Genomic DNA, 22,648 nt, shown 5'->3' on the forward strand with positions numbered 1-22,648 from the left:
ATATCACTCCAACTTGCAGTAAAGAGTGATTGAAGTTTATCAGAGCACAAGTCACATGACTTGGGGCAGCTGGGAAATTGACAATATGTCTAGCCCCATGTCAGATTTCAAAATTGAATATAAAAAAAATCTGTTTGCTCTTTTTAGAAAAGGATTTCAGTGCAGAATTCTGCTGGAGCAGCACTATTAACTGATTCATTTTGAAAAAAATTTTTTTCCCATGACAGTATCCCTTTAAATCTGATTTAAAAAAAAAAATACTTTACTTGTTCTTTAATACTGTCCTTGGACACTATTTTGTGGTGACCCAGCGAATCCAAGAACTACCTCCTATATCCAAATTTCATATAAAAAAAAAAATGTTAAAATGCTTCCATGTAGACTGTGCTGTATATTCTGTTTTGGAATCATTGATCACAGTTTGATATATGACATCATTTGCCCCACATTAGGAACTAGCTATACGATACTGTTATGGAGGAAAAAATGCAGCTAGGTTCACATGGGCAGGTGGGATTTAGGAACCATGTCTCATGGCTTCCAGCAACTGCTGTTTTTCCAGGTGAAACTCATTTATCAGTGTCCATATTTCCTTTAATAATCTAAATCTGATTATTAATTTTTATTATTATAAGGGGGCCCCAAAGAAGAAAGATGGAGAAGAGCCTACAAATGAGGGAAAAGGCATTGCAGCCCGAATCCTTGGACCATGTAAGCCAGTAAGTATAACCGTAAAACCGCTCCTTTTCATTTAGCCGAATCTAAAAAGCCGAAACTAAAAAGTTTCTTGAGCTCAAATGCCTTAAATGTAAAATCTGCACTACAGTTATGGCTATTGGTTCTGATCCTGCATCACGAGGGTCAATATTATAAGGCTGCTGAGTTTGATATAAAAGCATAAAGTATTCATATTAGTTTTCTTTCCACATAGCCACCGTCATCGTATAATCCACACAAGCCTGTGCCCTATCCTATTCCACCATGTCGTCCACATGCAACGATTGCCCCAAGTAAGAGCTTTGTTTTGTTTTGTGTGGGAGGTAGATGAATGTACAGGCTGCAGCCATCTCTCTCAAACATACAGTTTATATTCTACAGATAGTATTAATTACAGTGAGTAACGATGGTTTATAGGCGAGCTAATTACATATAATATGCAGTTTACCTCTTTTCTAAAGTTGTATATTTACCGCACATATACACACACACCACTCTCTTGTTGCAAATGACATGCTTTGGAAGTGAAAGTGAGGTGTACAAAGTATTTTTAAGCTGCTTATACGCCATGGGGGTATTTAATAAAGTCTGAATGCCAAAAACTCAAAAATGTGTTTTTTGGTTTTTTTTACTATAAAATCCAAATTTATAGTGGAAAAAAAACCCCTCATTTTTCAAAATTTATTATACCCAGAGGATAGAAAGAGTCTGAATCCGAAAATCCAGCATCTCAGAACTGCCGAAATTATAGAATAGTCAATGGAAGAGGTCCCTATGCTATTTGAAAGTTTCTGTGGTCTGCGCTGAAATTTTTTTGGCCAAAAATCTGAAAAATTGAGTGATTCCGATTTTACTGCGTTTGTCCCTGATCTGATTAAATTGTGATTTTTTCTTAATAATACATTTTAATAATAAACGTGGATTCTAGTTTGGTCGGACTCTTTTTTTATTGAAATACTCCAAAAAATTAGCATTTTGATAAATAAGGCCCTGAGTGTAATGGTTGAGATTGAGCAGTTTCAGATAAATTTATTTGGCAGTGAATCCTATCTGTACTGACCACTTTGGCTCATTGTGAATTTCGTAGCAGCTTCTGCTCATCTGCTTAACTAATAATGATAGATATATATGTAGATATAGATAGATATTGATATCTGTATAGATATAGCTAGATAAATAATAAATTGATAGTTGCCTTTTCCTAGGGGAAGCTAAAAGTTTACATGGGAACAGATATCCTTTGTACACTTCACTTGCTATGGAGCCTGTTAAAGCAGCACATGCGTTAGTTACAGTGATCTTCTGTTGGAATTCCTAATCTTTCTGCTTGATACTGTTTCACAAAGAGTCCTTTATATACTTTAGATAATTTGCATTTTAAACATAGATTTTTGAATATCAAGAAATGTTTTGTCATGTAAATGTGAAATTTTGCAGCAGCAAATCACTTCTGTGCCTGGGCATTTCACTGGCTGGCCTGTAACAATCCATAAAAACACTTTCTAAGCTCATTTGCTTAGGAATTCTATTCAATGCCTTCCTCTCTTCCTCTTGTCAGATACTTATCCTTACTAAATACCAACTTTTTCTTTAAGCGCTTTATAACCAAGATCTTCCTTGTGTGTCTTAAATGCATGTCTTATTTCTCTTGTCTTGCGGCCTGCTTGTTTCCCTTTTCTATAACAATGTGATACTCTGATCAGCTCACTGTTTGTCACCGAATTCTGTACTAACCTAATGTCAAGTCTAAATGCCTTGCAACTGTCAAGTGATTCTTGTTCTGAGTGTAGTATTTTTTTTCCTTTGTTGATCTTCATTTTTTTCCCATTGTAAATCAAATTTTTTTTTTTAAAAAAAAAAAAGATTTTTCTCTACGGCACACCACTTACTTGTTATCATAGGGTGCATTCAATCCCAGGCTGCTTCCAAGCCCAACAAGACAAGTTATTTAGAAAAGGGAAATAAAGCACACCGTACTTCGGCTCCTGCCTTTTAATGTGCCACATTTCTGTTGCAATAAATACGTTTTAAAAGGCAGGAGTCAAAGTACGGTGCGCTTTATTTCACTTTTTTTAAAGAAATCTATTTTTATCCATTTTATGATCTACTTTAATAAATACATTCTCTCAGAATCATTTTATCCCTAAAGCTGAAGCAAAAGTGCAGCCACCTTAAAATAAAGGTTTGAGTGTGAATAGAAAGAGGTTACATCTTTATATTGGCAGTTGCTGGCAGGCAACTGTCCATCCTCAAGCTGATGTACTACGTTCATTCTTTAGCTATTTGGGCAGGGTAGTCCTGGGACGTGTAGTTGTGCATGGGTTGGCTCACTGATTGCTTGCTCTAGAGTCACGTCAAAGGGATATTTTACTAAAGTAAACGTTTGATTATTGCATGTGCAAAGGGCTCATATGAGAATGATGAGCCCAGGGAATACTGTCTGCTTCCTACTGGCAAACTGAGTGAGCACTTTCCTCTCAAGTAATTAGCTCTTTGTTCATAAGTGAACCCCATGACCCCAGATTCCCGTGAAGAGTTCTACAAACACCCATACTGCAGTAAAATTACACCATTATTTATTTATGCACATAACTGTATGAAACAGCTGGTGCACATGTGTGAAGTATGCCTCGTGTGATATTTCCAAATAAATTTTGACTTTCTCCAGGTATGAAAACCTATCTTTTTGGGAACTGCTATACATTTGTTAGTCCCATGTTATACCAGAAGTAGGTAACCTCAAGCAAGTGCAGTGGCACTTCTGTGTTTGTATCAATGGGGAATTTGCGAGAGATGTTCTTCTAGGATTGTGTTGTGTGTGTATGTATAATATGTGTAAGTGTAATTGCAAAACATTGCTCTATAGCAGGGATCCCCAACCTTTAGAACCCATGAGCAACATTCAGACGTAAAAGGAGTTAGGGAGCAACACTAGCATGAAAAATGTTCTTGGGGTGCCAAATAAGGGCTGTGATTGGCCATTTAGTAGCCCCTTTGTGGCTTGTCAACCTACTGTTTGGCAGTGCACCTGTTAATGCAACTTACCTCCAAGCCTGGAATTCAAAAATAAGCTCCTGCTTTGAGGCCACTGGGAGCAACATCCAAGGGGTTGGAGAGCAACCCGTTTCTCACGAGCTACTGGTTGGGGAGCATTACTCTATAGTCGGGATCCAAAATTTGGATTATTTGGATAAAATGGAGTCTATGGGAGGCAGCCTTTCTGTAATTCAGAGCTTTCTGGATAACAGGTCCCATACCTGTATCTATCCAATGATTTCACACTACCTGTTTGATCCCCTATGCCATATTTGTGCAGCAGTTGTCCGTATAAGAAACTCATGACAGATTGGGAGTTGGCAAAGAATCAGGGTTAGCAACTTAAGTAATAATTGCACACAAAAGCAGACCTTTCCGTAGAAACTATCAACATGACCTATAGGCAACTTTTTATATTTTGTAGAGTAGGTTTTTTTTTCGGGGGGGGGGGGGGTCTGTATCACTTTAATGATACTCTTCAGTGATGTCTCCTACCTGTACAAATGATGGTAGGGTGAAGATAATCTCATGGAATATACCTAGTGCAGAATAGTTAGTAGAAATGATACAGGTTAGACTTGCTTAAGGGATCTCCTGTACTTGTGTTTCCAGAAGCTGTGTGTGTGTGTGTGTGTGTGTGTGTGTGTGTGTGTGTGTATATAAATATACATATTATACCTTTCCTGCCCTTGTTGTACTGAAGAGATGGGCCTACATATAACCCTGTGACCAGTGGAAAAGCCTTTCCATAGCAAATGAGTCAGAATGACAGAAGAAGCCAAACGTGTTTGAAAGTGTTTACTAAACTAGCCACGCGACAATGAATCCATGCCGTTCTCGAAGCCCTCTTGTGTCATGTGAAGGAAACTTTGTTTTGCTCCTTTGACAACTACGCCTGGTTTTGGTATGACGTTCTCAGACATATGAGTAAATTATCTTACTGTAGAAAGCCCAAGACCTATGGTGTTCGGGACATCAAAATGAAATGGTGGCGTTTTGATTGGTAGAAGTAAGGGACCAGACCCATCTTGACCTTGCAGTTAAACATCAATTCAGTTAGCAGCAGTGGTCACGTTAAGGCTCCTTTTTATTTATTTATTCTTAAATAAGTAAAATATTCGCTTAGAGAAATGGCTTTGCACACAGATTATTAAAAATGTAGACCAACGTCTTGTTTTAAATACAATATATTGAGTACATTTGATTTCCTTAAATCCATTTTTGTTTTTAATGTTTTCATTCTCCCCTACGTTGTGTAATTTTTTTTATTTGTCTGCCTGTGTGTGTGTGTGTATATAAATATATAATATAGTGAATAAAGTACCCGTTGTTGTAAAATATAAGGATATTATAAGACACAGAGGAGTTCCATGACCATATAAAAGCACAAGGCCAAAATAAGTTTTTTTTTTTGTTTTTTTTTTTTGTTTTTTTTTATACAGGTCGTGGAACTCCAAGGTAACTTCTAATATCCTCATATTTTCCAACAAGGGTTACTTTATTTTTTATAATACACAGGTTTTAGTGAGTCATGTGACAAAAATGACATCACTACTCACCATTTATAACCAATGACATCACTAGTCACTGTATATAAGGATATAATTTTATTTAAGATATTCATGGCTTTTGTGAATTATATTTTGATATTCGGTATCCGCATTGGCCCTGGATTTATACTTTCCTTCGTTTCGGAGAGTGCTGCTGCTTATGTCAGAGTGTATGTTTTCTTTTTGCATGTTCCCTGATGAGTGAAGTCACCAGTAGGCACCAGAGGCTGTATAGCTTGTAATGGAAACTAACTAGGGAAAAAACTTACAGCTTCAGTGTGAAAGAGAGATGTCTTCTGAATGTGGAGTAGTGTACTAAAGGATTATCTCCATACATTATACACTGGTAGTAACTTTTAGGGCAGAGACACGCGATCAGATTCGGGCAGATTTAGTTGCTCGGTGATTAATTGTCTCTTCTTCCAGCGACTAATCTTCCCGAACTGCCTTCCCGCCGGCTAGAATGTAAATCGCCGGCGGGATGGCACTCTGAGTGCTTCGTTTTCCAAAGTTTCCTTGTGAGGCGACTTCGGAAAACGAATTGCTCAAAGTGCCATCCCGCCGGCGATTTACATTCTAGCCAAGGGGAAGGCAGTTTAGGAGATTAGTCACACACACAAAGAAGAGGAGATTTGTCGATGGCCATTGGTTTAAAGGAACAGCAACATCAAAAAATGTGTTTTAAAGTAATAAAAATATAATGCAGTGTTGCCCTGCACTGGTAAAACTACTATGTTTGCTTTAGAAACACTACGATCAACTGGCAGTTAGGCAGGTTAAAAAAAAAAGTCAAAAGGTTGAACTTGATGGAAGTGTGTCTTTTTTCAACCTAACTTACTATGTTACTATTGTTTGTAAAAATAAGCTGCTGTGTAGCAATGGGGGCAGCCATTCAAAGGAGAAAAGGCTCAGGTTACACAGCAGATAAGCTCTGTAGAACATAATGGTGTTATCTGTTATCCACTATTTAACCTGTGCCATATAGCCTTTTTTCTATGTCAGCCATTTCTACACAGCAGCTTGTTTATATAAACAATAGTAGTATTTCTGAAGCAAACCGATATTTGTTTTACTTTAAAACACTTATTTTTTGATGTTGCTGTTCCTTTAATTTCCAAAGCAGATGCATCACCTACAAGTCCCAACATTCAGGTTCTGAAACTGCGGGGCCTGTAGTTGTTGATTGGACAGTAGGCTGCAGGCTCATTGATGAAATTGGACAGTGAATGGTATACTGTCTTGGTTATCCCTGGATATACGAGATTATGTCTTTTAGGACCATGCGTTCACATAAGTCAGAGAATCACATAAGTCAGAGAATATATTATAAGATGGGGGGGAGACAACAACATGTTTGACTGCAAAATGGCTGCTTGCACCCAAAAAGTCTGGTTTAGGAGATAGTGCTTGCCTTCCTTCATTTCTATCAAAGGAAGAACATCTAGCAGATGGAATGCAATGCTACATTGGCAGCAATTGTCTGTGCAGTATCGCTCCATTTATTGATAAAACTTTTAGTAGATTATTAGAAAGAATCCCCCCCCCCCCCCGTCGTCGTCGTATTAACTTGTTGCTGTCCGTTGGGACAATCCAATAAAATATTTGAACACCAAGGGGCAGATAAATTCTCAAATTTGAATTGTGAATCATCCAAACTCTATCCGGATTTAAATTTCGAGATTTATCATACTCTGGCCCTTTCAGAATTGGATTCGACTATTCGCAACCTTAAACCTGCCGAATTGCTGTATAAGTCAATGGGAGAGGTCCAGGAATTAATTGGGTGAGGTCTGCAGCCTTCCTGACAGAATCGAGTTTTTCTAATTCAAATCGAATTCGAGGTCGGTTCTATTCGTCCGAGCTGAAAAAATTTGATTTTATTAATACATTTCGGTTGGTCGAAATTATGGGAGCTTTTTAAAAAAAAAAAAAAAAAAGAGATATGCATTGACTACAGAGTTTGAAGTTGGATATTTATTATTTCAGGACAAAGACCTGCATACATGTAAAACAAGCGCAGAATTCAGTACAGTCTAAAACAAAAAATCCCTCTTCTGCTTCTTTACAATCTAGATTTTTGTTTTATTCTTTTTATTTTTTTGCCATGATGTTTACATTGCATGTTTCAGGCATCATGATGTTCTCCCTTGTGCATGTTCCTTAGTCTCAGAATCCGCACAAAAATGCAAAGGACCAAGAGGATGGGGGAAGGCATGTCCTCGCACAGTTCTCTTATTAAAGAAAATTGGGGATTTGCCTGCATTTAAACCTCTCATTGCAATGATACGTGCTTAGTGCACAGGATGATGATGTGGTTGGGCTATGTCTCTTTCATACTCTTGTATTTTCTAGATTGCTATGGGAAGACCCTGGCAGCAAAGAAGGAACAGTCAATGTTAAAAACCTCTGGAGAAGGTTTATCTGAAAGGGGAGGGGCATCAGTCCATAGTATGAATTCCCGTGATTGGGCTAAAACAGATGGAAATTACAGTAACTATATTTATTCTCTTATTAGCCGTTGCCTTTTATATTATGTATGCAACACAAAGCAAAGTACATAATATTTGAATAAAAACAAGTTATTCATTTATTATGCTGCTAGATTTTGGCAGAAATAGAGATGTCCAGAGCACTTACCTCGTATCTAATCTAATGTATGATGCCGGGAGAGAAAGTGACTTGTCTAAAGATGGCCACACACCAGTCATCCATGCCAGTTTCAATGTTATTAGGTCACTTTACCTATAAAAGTGTTTCTTTCTTCTTCTTTTTTTTTTTCAATGGGGTAGCTTAGGGTGAAGACACACAGAGCTACTAGTAGCAGCTACAAAATAGACAATAGTGATAATTGGCTTTGCTAAGACACTACATGTGTTTTAGCAGAGGCCATTCTCAGTATTGACTAAGGTAGGGTATTTTTTTAGCGTTTGGTAGCCACAAGAAGTAGCTGCTTCTAGTAGCTCTGTGTGTCTTTACCCTTTTTATTTAGTGTTCTGTAATTTGCCATTTAGTTGTAATGTATCTGAAGTATCCCATAAATGTATAAACTGCCTCCCAAATTCCCCCAAAGAAGCAACTAGGGATGCGCCGAATCCAATATTTTGGATTCGAACCCCTGAATCCTTCGCAAAAGATTCGGCCGAATTCCGAATCCTAATTTGCATATGCAAATAAGTAGGGGAAAACATTTTTTAGCTCCTTGTTTTTGAAAAAAGTCACGTGATTTCCCTCTCCGCCCCTAATTTGCATATGCAAATTAAGATACAGATTCGGTTCGGCCAGGCAGAAAGGTTTCGGTCGAACCTGCTGAAAAAGGCCGAATCCCGAACCAAATCCTGGATTCGGTGCATCCCTAGAAGCAACTTCAGAAAATGAAGCTCTCAGAGTGCCATCCCGTCGGAATCTCCCCGAATCTGAGCATGTGCCCTGACCCTTAAAAAGAAAGGGAGATGCAACATTTCCAAAGTGCCATTTTTATAATTTTCAAATTATATTGCCCTTTTTACAATGAAATTTTCTTTGCCTTGACTAGTGCCCCTCTATAAATAAATATTGCAGAGCTCCTTTTTATAGAAGTTGGTGGCTTTGGGGATAGTTATTCTGCTTGTTGTAGGAACTGAAATTGGCAGATCATTGTACCTTTTGCCATAGATTTAAGTGAAGCCGTATTCTGTTGATCACTGATCTTAGAGTCCTGCAAGGAATTGGGCTCCAGGTAAACAGTCCTATCACTACACACATTTATAACTCTGGGTTAGAATAAAGCTCCACTGGAAATCTTGAGTACTTTATGGTGAAAGGGAATGCAGTTCATTAAGCCAGATCTGAAGGTGCTTCTAGCGAGGGTCTCAAATTGATGGCTTTATGTTGCCACAAGCATGAAAGCGGAAACTGGTGCCAACATCTCTCCCACATAGTGTTACGTTCCATTTAAAAGAAAAGATAGACCCTCGTTACTACTACAATTTGTCTTCCATTCCCTTCCACTAAACTGTCCGTAAAGCATGAGCACACAACTTGTTGTGTAAATATAGTAACACACATAAGAACATAACATAGTTACTCAGCATATTTCCCATGAAGCTTCTGTTTGATTTGGTATAACACACACAAATAACTGATAATCTGAAGCTGGAGCTGGAGCTGACCCCAATTTGTCACTGAAGGGGAAAAAAACCTTCCTCCCTCCAAAATCTATTCCATAGAGCAGCATTGTACTACAATTATAATAATTCCATGTAGCCTAATATTGTCTCACTTAACAAAATACTATGGGGCGAATTCACTAAAGGGCCAATTTTCTCCAGCAAACGATCTGCCACACTTCGCCAGATGCAAATTCATTACCACTACGCTGATTCGCTAAAATGCAAACTTGCTTCTCTGTAGCTAAACACTGGCGAAGTTTTGCTACCGTTAATTCGTCAGCGCGAGCATTTCATAGCGAAGTTTCAATAGCGTTCATTTCTGCGTAGCAAAACTTCGTTAGAACTCTTACACTTAGGTCAATTTGAATAGTGCGGCTACATATAGGTTGTATATTTGTCTTATTAGTGATATTGGTGCAAATGCTTGAAGTGGCCACTTATTATTACAAATGTCCAAGGAAGCAAAATAAAGACGAGAGATCATCTAATGTCCTAGACATGAGCCCACCCTAAAACAAATGTGACATGCCCCTCAAATTGGTTAAATTTTCGTTAATAGTTAGTTCTTTGGAGTTTTTTTTTTAGAACTTTTATGATTTTCCAGATTACAGGATATGATGTCACTGACATAAGATTGAGGAAGATGTGGCTTCATCTTATCAGTTCATCTGGTCTAAGGTGGCGAAGTAAACGAAAGAGGCAACTTTCTGTAAAGTTCACACTTTAGTCAATTTGCGGGGTAACAATCATTCGCCTATAGGGTGAGAAACTTCGCTATTGACTGTCTCTTTCAATAGCGAATTGTCCTCTACGCCTATTAGTAAATTGACGATGTCCATGCGGATGGGATTTCTGGCAAATTTTCGCTAACGACGGCCACTTTGCCCTTTAGTAAATCTGCCCCTAAGGGTCCAGGTGTTTTGTGGCAGTAACTTCTGGCAGATAATTCCTTAGCTTCACTTTTTCACTCTTTGTTGCTCCTTAAAGGGGAAGGAAACCTAGTTGGCGCAAAAAACCCTCCCCCCCCTCCCGTGTGTTGCCCACCCTCCCTCCTCCCCCCTGGCCTACCCGTCCCGCTGGGCAAATGCCCCTAACTTGTTACTTACCCTTCTGCGCAGGTCCAGTCCAGGGAGTTCACAGACGCCATCTTCTTCCTGCTTTGAATGGCGTTGTGGCGCCAAAACGCCATTCAAAGCAGGAAGAAGATCGCCCTTTCTTCTTGTCGTAAAGGGCAACTATCGCAAAAATGAACATTTAATATAAACTTCATTATAATGAAATTTAAAAAACGTAATATCAATTTAAAATAACGGACTGCTTGTGAATTAACCAATTTGCACTTCACTTTGCTTGCACAGGAATCTGTTATCTAGGTAATCTCTAATACATGTCCTAAGCAGACCCCCCTTCCCAATAGATATATTCGGTCTTTCAATCAGACTCCTGATTCCGGCATAAGGAGTGTGGTTATTTCACATAGGGTACATCATTTTTAATTGATTATATTTTGAAAGTTTCATGTTTCTGTATTGTGACGCTTATATTACATTTTCATTTTGTGATTGTTCCTCTTTAAAGGGCTCTGTTGTGTCCTCTGGATATATTTACATTTCAGTGAAACCTCCTCTGGGAGGGAATTCCCAACTTTTCTACCTGCAGATTAATATAAAAACATTTCTCCTCTGCATATTTATACGCATGCACCCAAACAGTTTTGCCCTGCACACTCAGTTCTTTCGAGATCTTTAGCAGCAACAGAAGAAAGCCTAGTTCTCACAGATGCTGCTGTCTAAAGGCGGCAATAAAGGAGCTGATCTGGTAATCTCTCCAACCTATCAGTCGGCCCAATGGGACAGAAAGCTAACAACGGACCAATGTTGTACATTATGTTTTGTGCTTCTGTACCAGCCCAAGGCAACCACAGTCATTTAGCAGTAAAGATCTGTGTCTCCAAAGATGCCCCAGTAGTTCCACATCTTCTTTTCTGCTGATTCACTGCACATGCTCTGTGCTGCTGTCACTTACTGAGCTTAGGGACCCACTCACAATATACAGTACACATAGAATAGAAATGTCACAATATAAGTCTGATTAGTAATTAATACAGATAATAACTACATGGCAGCACAGAAACCAGTGCAATTAGCATCAGAATTTAATAATCAGCCCTGTAGCATCAGCTTATATTACAGACAAACCTAATTTTCTGCTTGATTTGCTACGACCCCTAAGCTTAGCTTCTCAACAGCTGCTCAGAGCCCACTGAGCATGTGAGTGTCACAGACACTTTCCAAGATGGTGACCCCCTGTGACAAGTTTGAAGTCCTGGATCATTGCTGCTATTGACAAGCTGAAACTTCAGGCTGGTGCAATAAATTCAGTATATAAAACATGGCATTTTTAACTGTATTAATTTTTAGAGTTTATTTCTTCTAAGGAGCTGTAAATTAAAGATAAATACCTATTTGTACATGTAGATGACCTATATAATAATGGTTCATAAAGTAATAAAATATCACTACAAAACTAACAATACTTACAAAACTCACATAGTTGCTGTATCACAAACATAAAGTAGATAAATAATAAGGTGCAAAAGGCTTCACATTTTTCTGGACACAGAAGCAGCTACAAAGAAACTTACACCTGCGTGAGCACAAACGCCTGCCAAACACTTATTCACTTTCCATATTTTGTTTTTATTTAATAGGTGCATATAGCAATGGTAGTCTCATAACTGTTGCAAATGTAACTCCTGGAACTGTGCCTCCATCCCCTTACACTCCTAATCCTCCTGCTGTGGCCACTGGTAAGGAGACTGGCAAGGAAACACAACGGTGTATTTGGATTATTTAATTTCCACATTAACATGTTCTCATTTTCATACCATCCTAGGAATAGAAGAGAACTCGGCTCAAGCCAAAGCAGCACACGATCAATGTAAGTTAATAGTATTTATGCTTTATGGGGGCATGGCTTGCACTTGAGGGTGCCAAATGTTAGGCACCCCCAAGTGATTGTATTTACTTACCTGAAACCCCGGGCCAGTGCTCCTATCAGCAGAAAACTGCACCGGCTTGGGGTTATTCAAGCTGAAACTTTAGGCTGGTGCAAAGTTCAGTATATAAAATATGGCATTTTTAGGGTTTAGTTCTCCTTTAAGATAAAATATAGCAGCTCCTTAAGCTGGCAACACACAGAATAAACAGTGGGTTTTATCCCTTGGACTATCACATTAAGTTTATTGCTTAAGGTTTCCATAGACGCACAGATAATATCGTACGAAACTAATTTTCGTCCGATATTCGTTGCGTGTATGGTGGAAAAAGAGCCGACCGATATCGGCAGAAGACTTGGATATCGGTCGGCTCGTCGATGGGGCTGGACGGAAAATTTTGATCGGGTGCCTTGTGAAGGGACCCAAACATCGGCCATTGTTAGTGCTGAATCGTCAGATACAGGTAGAATTCTATTGTTTCTACTTGTATATCTGACAATTCAGCTCTACACGTGTGTATTAAAACGAACGATCTTTCTTGGAAAGATCTTTTCCAAGAAAGATCGTAATTGTTACGTCTATGGCCACCTTAAGAATAGAACATCATCTTGTGGACCCCCATTGGCAGTTGAATAGGATCATGTGAAATGTGCTGTTCAGGTGCCTTCTAAGGAGCTACTGTAATTGTTTTGAATTTATTATGGATTAGTCATTGTATGTGAAAATATTTGAAATGGCCACGCTAAAGAACATTTTTATTTCTTGCAGCTGCAAATCAACACATATCTCCTCAAGAGGCAAATCCAGCTGCTTCTCCTTCACTTCAAGCTACTCCTGCTACCGCTGCTTCTCCTGCAAAAACCATCAACTCTCCCAGCACACCAACAACACTACCCTTTTCTGGGATATGCATGCCCACCCCTCTGCCAGCCTTTCCTCCACAAACTACAGCATCTGTATTTTCTCCTAAGCCCTCTACACCATCCCCATCTGTTATAAAGAGCACCCCGGGTTCCTCCAGTTCTCCCAGAGCAGCTAGCACAGAACCTTCTGCTCCAAGTCCAGCTTTTTCAAGTCTTCCACATGCTTCTGTTTCAGCACAACAGGGTTCCTCTACTCCAAGTTCCAGCTCTGTGATGAATGATAACCTACCATCTCTACACCTTGCAGGCCTCCCATTCTCTGCTACAACTTCTACAGCCTCTGTTAGCATAGCGAATATGATGCCATCCTTATTTGCTGGTCTTCCCCTGCCTCTGAATCCTCCTTTGCAGAGCATATCGACTCTCGCTGACATTGCAAGTGCATCCGCTGGATCCCTTAACATTGGAAACCCACTGCTGTCTGTCCTAAAAGGATTTTTAGCTGCAAATGATCCAACATCATTGAATTCAACTTCAATGCCTTCAGTTTCTACACCGGGGCTTCTGCCATTACAGAGTCTTCAAAATTCAGAACCCTCGTTAAACAAAGGTTTTACTCCTCAGTGTTCTACACCAACACCTCAGAGGACAGCAACTCCAGTACTGGGCATGTTTACAACCTCTGCTTCACTATCTATACCAAATCCCATTCCTACATCTTCTTCAGTTCTAGCGCAACCTCTCATACCAGCTCCATCACATCTTAGTGCTCCACTAGTTCCACCATGTCAGGCCCCATCCTCCTCACTATCTGACCATCGCCTTTCATCTTCTCCAGCAGCTTCTGGCGCTTCACTCTTAATTAAATCGGAACCAATCAGTCCATCACCTTCAGCATTCAAAGGCCCATCACGCTCCGGAACACCTTCTAATGCTTCGTTAGGGTTACCAGGAGTCCTTGGCCATGTTTTTCCACCAGGAGCGGGAAGCCTACCCAATACCATTAATCCTGGATTACCAGGCATGCCTTCAATGAATGGAAACTTTAATAACCCTTCCTTGTCTTCAATATCACTAAATCCACATGTTTCCTCTACTCCAATGCCCCCAGTTTTTAGTGCACTTCCTCCATTCACCTCCCTTTCGAATGGGTCTCCATTTGCTGGTGGTCCCGTCATTAATCCTACTATAGGAATGTTATCTTCTGCCTGTAATGCAGATTCTGCAACCCCACCTCTTACATCTGCTGTTTTTCCTGGTCTTTCTGCCTCTGCTGCTTCATCCTTCCCACTCAGTTTATCTGCTGCTGTTCCATCACTGTTCTCTGTGACACAAGGTCCTCTAGGCTCCTCAAATCCATCTTTCCCTGCTTTCCCAGTCTCTAGCACACCACCAATCAACTCTGCGCTGCCGCCTTTCCCTGGGCTTCAGGCTCCTTCTACGCTGGTCTCTGTTCCTCCTGTGCCCTCAGTTGCAACCGCTCCATCTCCAGCTTCAGTTTTACCTGGATTTGCCTCTGCCTTCAGTTCCAACTTTAATTCTGCTCTTGTGGCTCAAGCTGGGTAGGTAATTTAGCTGTATATTTGTACTTCTTTTTATATATACATATGGGTTTTTTGGGTGTTTATTTAACATTGCTTATGCTGAATAGTAGTCCTCTACCCCACCATCCAAATAGTTTTTTTGCATAATGAAAGAAAACTTTGTTTTGAGCATCTTTCCAATATACACAAATTAACAATTTCTAAAAGTATTTTTTAGCTTTGCAGCTTTTATTAACAGCTATATTTACAAAAAATTTTTATTGGTTTTGCTGAGGGCATTACGTAGAGAGAGAGAGTGAATGAGCATAGAAGGAATCTCCATGTTTCTTTTAGTAGATCACTAAGCATCACCTTCTAGTCGGCACTTAATGCATTCATTCATGCCATTCATTGAAGGCATGGCTTTTTAAAGGAAACTATACCCCCAAAATTAAATACTTGAGCAACAGATAGTTGATATCATATTAAGTGGCATATTAAAGAATCTTGCCAAACTGGAATATATATTTAAGTAAATATTGCCCTTTTACATCTCTTGCCTTGAACCCCCATTTCGGGATGGTCTGTGTGCTGCCTCAGAGATCACCTGACCAGAAAAACTGCAGCTCTAACTGTAACAGGAAGAAGTGTGGAAGCAAAAGACACAACTCTGTCTGTTAATTGGCTCATGTGACCTAACCTGTATGGTTGGTTTGTGTGCACCGTGAATCATACGATCCCAGGGGAAAAACCCGACCTGCACATCACTAACAGACCCACACAAATCTTGTGCATGTTTGTCATATGTGATTCTTGTGGCCCTACTTGTATGTATAATGATGCACATACTTCTGTGAGTTCTTAGTTCGCTTTCAGTTACTGTGTTTTTCAACAATATTGCTTTCATTTAAATCTCATTCTAGGCCTTCACCTTTTCCTCTTCTCTCCCTTTCTGGTCTTGCTGGATTCCCTCAAAGTCCCTCGCCGTCTTTCCAAGGACTTCAGCCGAGTGCAGCGGTTGCAGCAGCAGCAGCACAATCTGCTTTACTACAGGTATATAACAGACCCGCACACCAGTGTTTTATAAAGAGCCATTGCCATAAGACAGTTCAAATGACGATGGAGCAAACTTTTCTGCTGATTCACTGCACATGCTCTGTGCTGCTGTCACTTACTGAGCTTAGGGACCCACTCACAATATACAGTACACATAGAATAGAAATGTCACAATATAAGGCTGATTAGTAATTAATACAGATAATTACTACATGGCAGCACAGAAACGATCAGAATTTAATAATCAGCCCTGTAGCATCAGCTTATATTACAGTCCAACCTCATTTTGTGCTTGATAATTAGTGACGACCCCTAAGCTTAGTTTCTCAACAGCTGCTCAGAGCCCACTGAGCATGTGAGTGTCACAGACACTTTCCAAGATGGTGACCCCCTGTGACAAGTTTGAAGTCCTGGATCATTGCTGCTATTGACAAGCTGAAACTTTAGGCTGGTGCAATAAGTTTGGTATATAAAAATGGCATTTTTCAAAATATTGCCATTCATTTTTAGGGTTTTAGTTCTACTTTAAAGGGGTTGCTTTTAGTATGTTATAGAATGTCCTGTTGTTAGCAACTTTTCGATTGATCTTCACTTTTAATTTTTATGAATTTTGAACAATTTTTCTTCTGCTTCTTTCCTGCTGTCAGATGGGCTTCTCTGCCCCCGGCAGCTGAAAAAGCGATTGTTCTGTTAGAATTATATTATTTCTCTTTCTATTCAGCCCCCTTATTACCAGTTGCAAAAAATTACGAAAATCCTCATCATACTAAAAGTTAGTTTAAAGTGGAGCACCCCGTCAAAGCGGAACTCCTGCATCACCCCTGTAACGAGTGCCGGTCTTTACTATAGTGCCAAGTTTTTTCACTTTCTGACCCCTATAGGAGCTTTCGAGGGGTCACCGCTAGCTCCATGTTGCCGATTGTATTCTACCATGGCTGTGGATCTTTAAAAACACAGTTTAAAGGAACAGTAACATCACAAAATGAAAGTCTTTTAAAGTAATACAAATATAATGCACTGTTGCCCTGCACTGGTAAAACTGCTGTGTTTGCTTCAGAAACACTACTATTGTTTATATAAATAAGCTGCTGTGTAGCAATGTGGGCAGCCATTCAAAGGCAAAAAGGCTCAGGTTACACAGCAGATAAGCTCTGTAGAACATAATGGTGTTATCTGTTATCCACTATTTAACCTGTGCCATTTTGTCTTTTTTCTGTCTCAGCCATTTCTACACAGCAGCTTATTTATATGAACTATAGTAGTGATTCTTAAGCAATTACACCAGTTTTACCAGTGCGGGGCAACACTACATGGTATTTCCATTACTTTAAAACAATTTAATTTTTTGGTGTTACTGTTCTTTTAATCATGACCAGGGCATAGTTGTTCCATTGGAATTAGGGAATTGATTTGCAGATTAGCATCTTTGCATGTGAAACTAGCTGAGAGTTCTTGGATGTCGGTGCATCGTTATTCCTACCAATGTCTTTGTTTTGTCGAATACATTTTATATTTTCTGGCATAATAATCATCTCCTCTCCCTCTCTGTCAGGCTCACTCAGCGTCGGCCCTTGAGAACTTTGTACCACAAGCAGATGTATTTGCCGCCTTTCCTGCTGGGCCCGGAACTCCTTTTCCACTGCAGCCCGGGCTTCCCCAGCGAGGGTGGCAGTAAAAACACCTAATATAAGACTTCATACAGAAGCTCTTCTTCCTACCTATGCTATTGATGGGGCAAAGGCCAGACAGTACTTTTAATTAGATCTTAGACTTGTAAACATTTTTAAACTTAGGGAAAACCTGAGAAGCAGGCTGCGGACTTCTTGCTGGAGATCTATTCAGTGCAGCATTTCTGTTACACACCAACACATCTTTTTAGGTTCCTTTTGTAACTACGGTGTTTTTAGAATGTCTCTTTTATACTGTGTGATGGCTGGGGCTCCCCCTGCTGTTCATAAGTATGATTGTTTCCCTGCTCAGCAGTTAGGGACCATCTGACAATTCCTATCCACAGCAGTAAATGAAGGGAGGATTTCACTGCATACAGTCAGGTTTCTTATAAAAACGGTACACATTTTTTAATTATATTGGAAATAGGTTTCTTTTTCATTAAAAAAAGTAAAAATGGGATTTTATTTTTTTGCCTTTACATGCCCTTTAAAGAGAAAAAGGAAATAGTTTTTTAAAATTTGAATTATATGATTAAAATAAAGTCCAATGGAGATGGGGGTCTGGAACTTTCTTGATAACAGGTTTCAGATAACGGATCCCATACCTGTATATGTATGGTCACTGAAATAAAGTAAGTTTTACTACTTATATAAATAGGTAAAAATGAATGATAAGCTTATTAGAGCAAATGCTGCAGCGTTTCTTAACCAGTCGGCCGCATCATTAAATTCTTTAGGGGCGGTGCCACTCTATAATATGTTCATAGAATTTTAACGGTTTAGGTGTTTGAATTAATATATGATATGAAATGTAATGAAAAAAATGAAATAGATTGAGGTGTTTTTTTACAGCTGCACGTCTGTATAACTTTAAGAACCGTAACCTGGTTGTTTTTAATCTGTAAAACGAAATATTTTCCTGCCCCAGCCTCTATTACCTGTCTGTGCTGGACTTTTTAAGACCATCTCCTATGACTGCTGAGCATGGGCCATGATTCCATTCGGAGAAACCATTTAAGCCCTTTGGGTCTTTGCATCTCCCCAATGACTTTCCAGTTAAAGCCTGGGACAGCTTGGAAAAGTCAGGATCACATTAAGCAGGTCCCCTTTCTAGATAAATACCAATTAGGTGTTTAAGAAATGTTGTGTTTAAACATTGTGTTGGCCCCTTAGGCCAAAGGTTGGTTAATCCTGATTGGGCCCATCACTTGGGTGTTCTGACAACTCATTGGAACTTGGAATAATGTATCTAATGGCACTTGCTTTTACTGAAGTACATTATCCCATGTGTCATTTAACTGCCAGCTGCAATATTACTGCCAAAAGAGAGAAGTTTCCCATTACAATATTATTAAAAAAAAAAGCTGCATTTTATTGTGAAAGAAATGTGTAATACTAACACACAGTCTGATGTGCACTACACAATCCCACTGCGTTTGACCCTCCTGCAAAATAACTGCATATGTTTCATGCAACACATGCTGCTTCTGGGTTTTTTTTATGACCAATAAACCCTGACTGGAGTATTTTATTTGGATAAATGGATTTCATGTTGTATATAATGTTGTGCATTTTTGGGGTTCTGTGGGGGGAAAAAATGAAATTAGTGGGTTTTTTTTCTCTTTATTCCTTATGTTTTTTGTAAGATCATTTTGCTGTATCGTTTGTACCTACACGTGACTTATTAAATTAGAAACTTTTCAGAAAATGTGTTGTTTGTTTTTAATGGCGGATACTGGTTTACAATTCAGAGATGCTATGAGCTGAACTGGGGTTTATCAGCACTTAAACTGAGTTTTGGATGTGACGCCAGCAATTGTCTTGCACTTCTGTATGCCAACAGTAACCTGGTCAGAATGTGAGTCCCAGAGACATGGGGTCATACTCAGTCCAGGGAAAGTGAGTTAAAGGAGAAGGAAAGTCGTCTTGCACTCGGGGATAGGGTTGCCACCTTTTTAAAAAAAAAAAAAAAATTACCGGCCATGGTGGGGGGCGGAAAAGAAAGGGGCGGGGCGTGACACAAAAAGGGTCAGAGCCGCTGAGGGGGCGCCACAAAAGGGATGGAGCCATGGGGAGTGGCATCACAAAAGGGGCGGGCCGTGTGGAGTGGTGTCGCAAAATGGCGACGGAAATGTAAGTTTTCATCGGCGGGCAAGGTATTTTGTAAATGGTATTAGAAATTACCAGCAGCTACATTGCCGGTAAATTTGTAATACCGGCCCTGGCAGGTGTTTTACCGGCTAGGCCGGTAAAATACCGGCCAGGCGGCATCCCTACTTTGGGATGCCAAATGCATACGCAGTAGAGTGAAAAGCTGAGCTGACAATATTGAGCTGTTGCTGAAAACAAAGCACTGTGCATTCTTCTTTACAAACTCAACCTTCACTGTATAAACTAAAACATGTTTCAAGATTTTGCTTTCCTTTGAATGACTGAACTAATATTTAGTTGTATGATGAGTGTTTCTGAGAACTGCTGCACATCTGTGTTACATCTGTGTTACTTCTGGCACCTGTTACATTCCACAATTCTTCTACATGTCTTGCTTTTGTCTCGGGAACAGCATTTTTTTATTCTGTTGGATTAAAGGGATCCTGTCACCGCTAAACATGTTTTTTTCAAAACACATCAGTTAATAGTGCTGCTCCAGCAGAATTCTGCACTGAAATCCATTTCTCAAAAGAGCAAACAGATTTTTTGAAATCCAATTTTGAAATCTGACATGGGCCTAGACATATTGTCAATTTCCCAGCTGCCCCTGGTCATGTGACTTGTGCCTGCACTTTAGGAGAGAAATGCTTTCTGGCAGGCTGCTGTTTTTCCTTCTCAATGTAACTGAATGTGTCTCAGTGAGACATGGGTTTTTACTATTGAGTGTTGTTCTTAGATCTACCAGGCAGCTGTTATCTTGTGTTAGGGAGCTGCTATCTGGTTACCTTCCCATTGTTCTTTTGTTAGGCTGCTGGGTGGGGGGGAGGGGGGTGATATCACTCCAACTTGCAGTACAGCAGTAAAGGGTGATTGAAGTTTATCAGAGCACAAGTCACACGACTTGGGGCAGCTGGGAAATTGACAATATGTCTAGCCCCCGTGTCAGATTTCAAAATTGAATATAAAAAAATCTGTTTGCTATTTTGAGAAATGGATTTCAGTGCAGAATTCTACTGGAGCAGCACTATTAACTGATTCATTTTGAAAAAAACATTTTTCCCATAACAGTATCCCTTTATGGTCCGGGGCTGGTCACTCCATAACATCAATCTTTGGCTTACTCTACAAGAATTTTTATGTATTGAAACTGATTCATGATCCCTGGTATGAGATAAATAGACTAAACACTATAGTATTGGCCATTTTGAAGCATTTGAATCAAAGTATGCTGTTCTGAACAATCCAAGAACAAAACACCAATGGCACATCCGATGCTGTGAAATCAGTTGTGGGTTATTTATTTCGCTCGGGACTGTGTTCTGAACAACGTCTAGGACGGGCAATTTTACTCCAATTTTCAGAGACAAGAGAAATACACTATAACCCGAATGCACAACATTTGCTTCTTCCTTCCTTAAATAAGGGCCGTAATTGACACCTGTTTTTTCACAAAATGAATGACGTCACTAATTGAACTCCACACTCATATTATATTGAACAAGACTCAATTAAAGATTTAGGGTAGGGCTCCACGAGCGATTTTGTCGTAATCCGACGTGCTGCAACAAAACAAAAATAAGGTAAGAGAATTGTCGCATGGTGTCGCAGCGTTGATCCAATGCGGCACAACTGTCGGATGCAGACGCAGCACCTGCATCCGACAGTTGTCATGTCGGATCAACGCTGCGACAATTAACGATGCGTTTTGTCGCAGTGCGTCGGCTCGAGACAAAATCGCTCATGGGGTCCTACCCTAAGTTGCACAGAATCAGCAGCATGTCATGACTGTTGGGTTTCTATTACTCTACTACACCAACTAGTAAATTATTTGCCTGTAGAAATATAATGTCTACCAAAAACAGTGATTGATCAGGTTAGTGATGTCGGACTGCTGTTATTCTGAGCACAACTGTATGAGTTGTGTTCATCTACGTGGGCTGCACTTAGGTGTGCCTTGTAATACATACTACACACTTAACCACAGCACTCCAATATATACAGTAGCCACCAGGGAAAACTTATTTTTGCACAACTTTAAGGGAACATTTAGTAAAAAAGACACTTTTAGCTTGTAAAACGTATGCATGAGCTGACGCGTCCCGTCAAGACAGTGCCCAGGCTTCATTTCTAACTAAGTGAAAAAAAAAAGAGAATATTATGTTTGGGGAGAGAGAGACCATACCTGCTTTTCTCTTTATTTATTCCTGGGCTGGAGGAGCTGGGCCCTTATACATGTTCTGTTCTTTAGGAATCTCACTCACAGATAAGGTTTATCTACTCTAATTACTCAATTCATTAGCAGGATCACTTTTCCTGTGCAAGCTCTGTGTTGTACTTGACTGGGTTGTACAGACTAGTTTCTATAGAAATGAACTGGCTGAACTGAGAGGTGTGTTATACGTTGTATTTTCCGCACATGAAAACCCGTGTGTGGGGAGTGTCTGATTTAAAGGAGGTTTCCCAGTCCCTCACATCACAGCACCAGGGACCAGGTGAGTGAGACTGACTGTCAGACGGGCACTAAACTTGCTTTACATTCCTGCTACTGTTCTACTTACTGCCTTTGCTTTCTGCACTTAATCACAATGCTGAGTTTTAGCAGATAAGTTCTGCTTCTTTTTTCATTATACAGGGCTGTTCTTTGGGTGGGAGGGTCCAAAATGTACAGTAGTTTTTACAGGGGTTGTTCACCTTCCAAACACTTTTTTTTTTTTTTAAGTTTAGTTGTTTTCAGATTGTTCCCCAAAAATAGCCTTTTTATTTCTCATTTGCTTTCCATTTTAAATGTTCTTACTATTTTTCCTAAATTGAAAATGAAAAGTTGAATATTCGTGTCTGGTGTTTCAGTCCAACAGATCTGTGATCCGGGGCAGATTCTGAACTGTTACAATTTTGCAACATTGAGTTGATACATTTCTCAGCAGCATCTCAGGAGT

The 22,648-nt window shown here is 39.7% G+C and overlaps 1 protein-coding gene across 6 annotated transcripts in view; it reads left to right on the forward strand.

Moving 5' to 3' along the window:
- The window catches only part of proser1.S (proline and serine rich 1 S homeolog), a 35,062-nt gene extending 17,112 nt beyond the window's left edge, over positions 1-17,950 (forward strand). For 2 of the 6 annotated variants that reach the window (XM_018250209.2, XM_018250210.2), the window contains 8 exons: positions 636-719; positions 932-1,010; positions 7,656-7,793; positions 12,162-12,260; positions 12,347-12,391; positions 13,218-14,874; positions 15,759-15,888; positions 17,444-17,950. In XM_018250209.2, coding sequence (XP_018105698.1) covers positions 636-719; positions 932-1,010; positions 7,656-7,793; positions 12,162-12,260; positions 12,347-12,391; positions 13,218-14,874; positions 15,759-15,888; positions 17,444-17,566 — 2,355 coding nt within the window. In that variant the 3' untranslated portion in view covers positions 17,567-17,950. The remainder of the gene's footprint in view (positions 1-635; positions 720-931; positions 1,011-7,655; positions 7,794-12,161; positions 12,261-12,346; positions 12,392-13,217; positions 14,875-15,758; positions 15,889-17,443) is intronic. The other 4 variants (XM_018250212.2, XM_018250213.2, XM_018250211.2 and 1 more) reach the window with 3 other exon arrangements.
- Positions 17,951-22,648: the final 4,698 nt, after the last annotated feature.

Source organism: Xenopus laevis, chromosome 2S, assembly GCF_017654675.1.
Source record: "Xenopus laevis strain J_2021 chromosome 2S, Xenopus_laevis_v10.1, whole genome shotgun sequence".
Lineage (NCBI taxonomy): Eukaryota > Metazoa > Chordata > Amphibia > Anura > Pipidae > Xenopus > Xenopus laevis.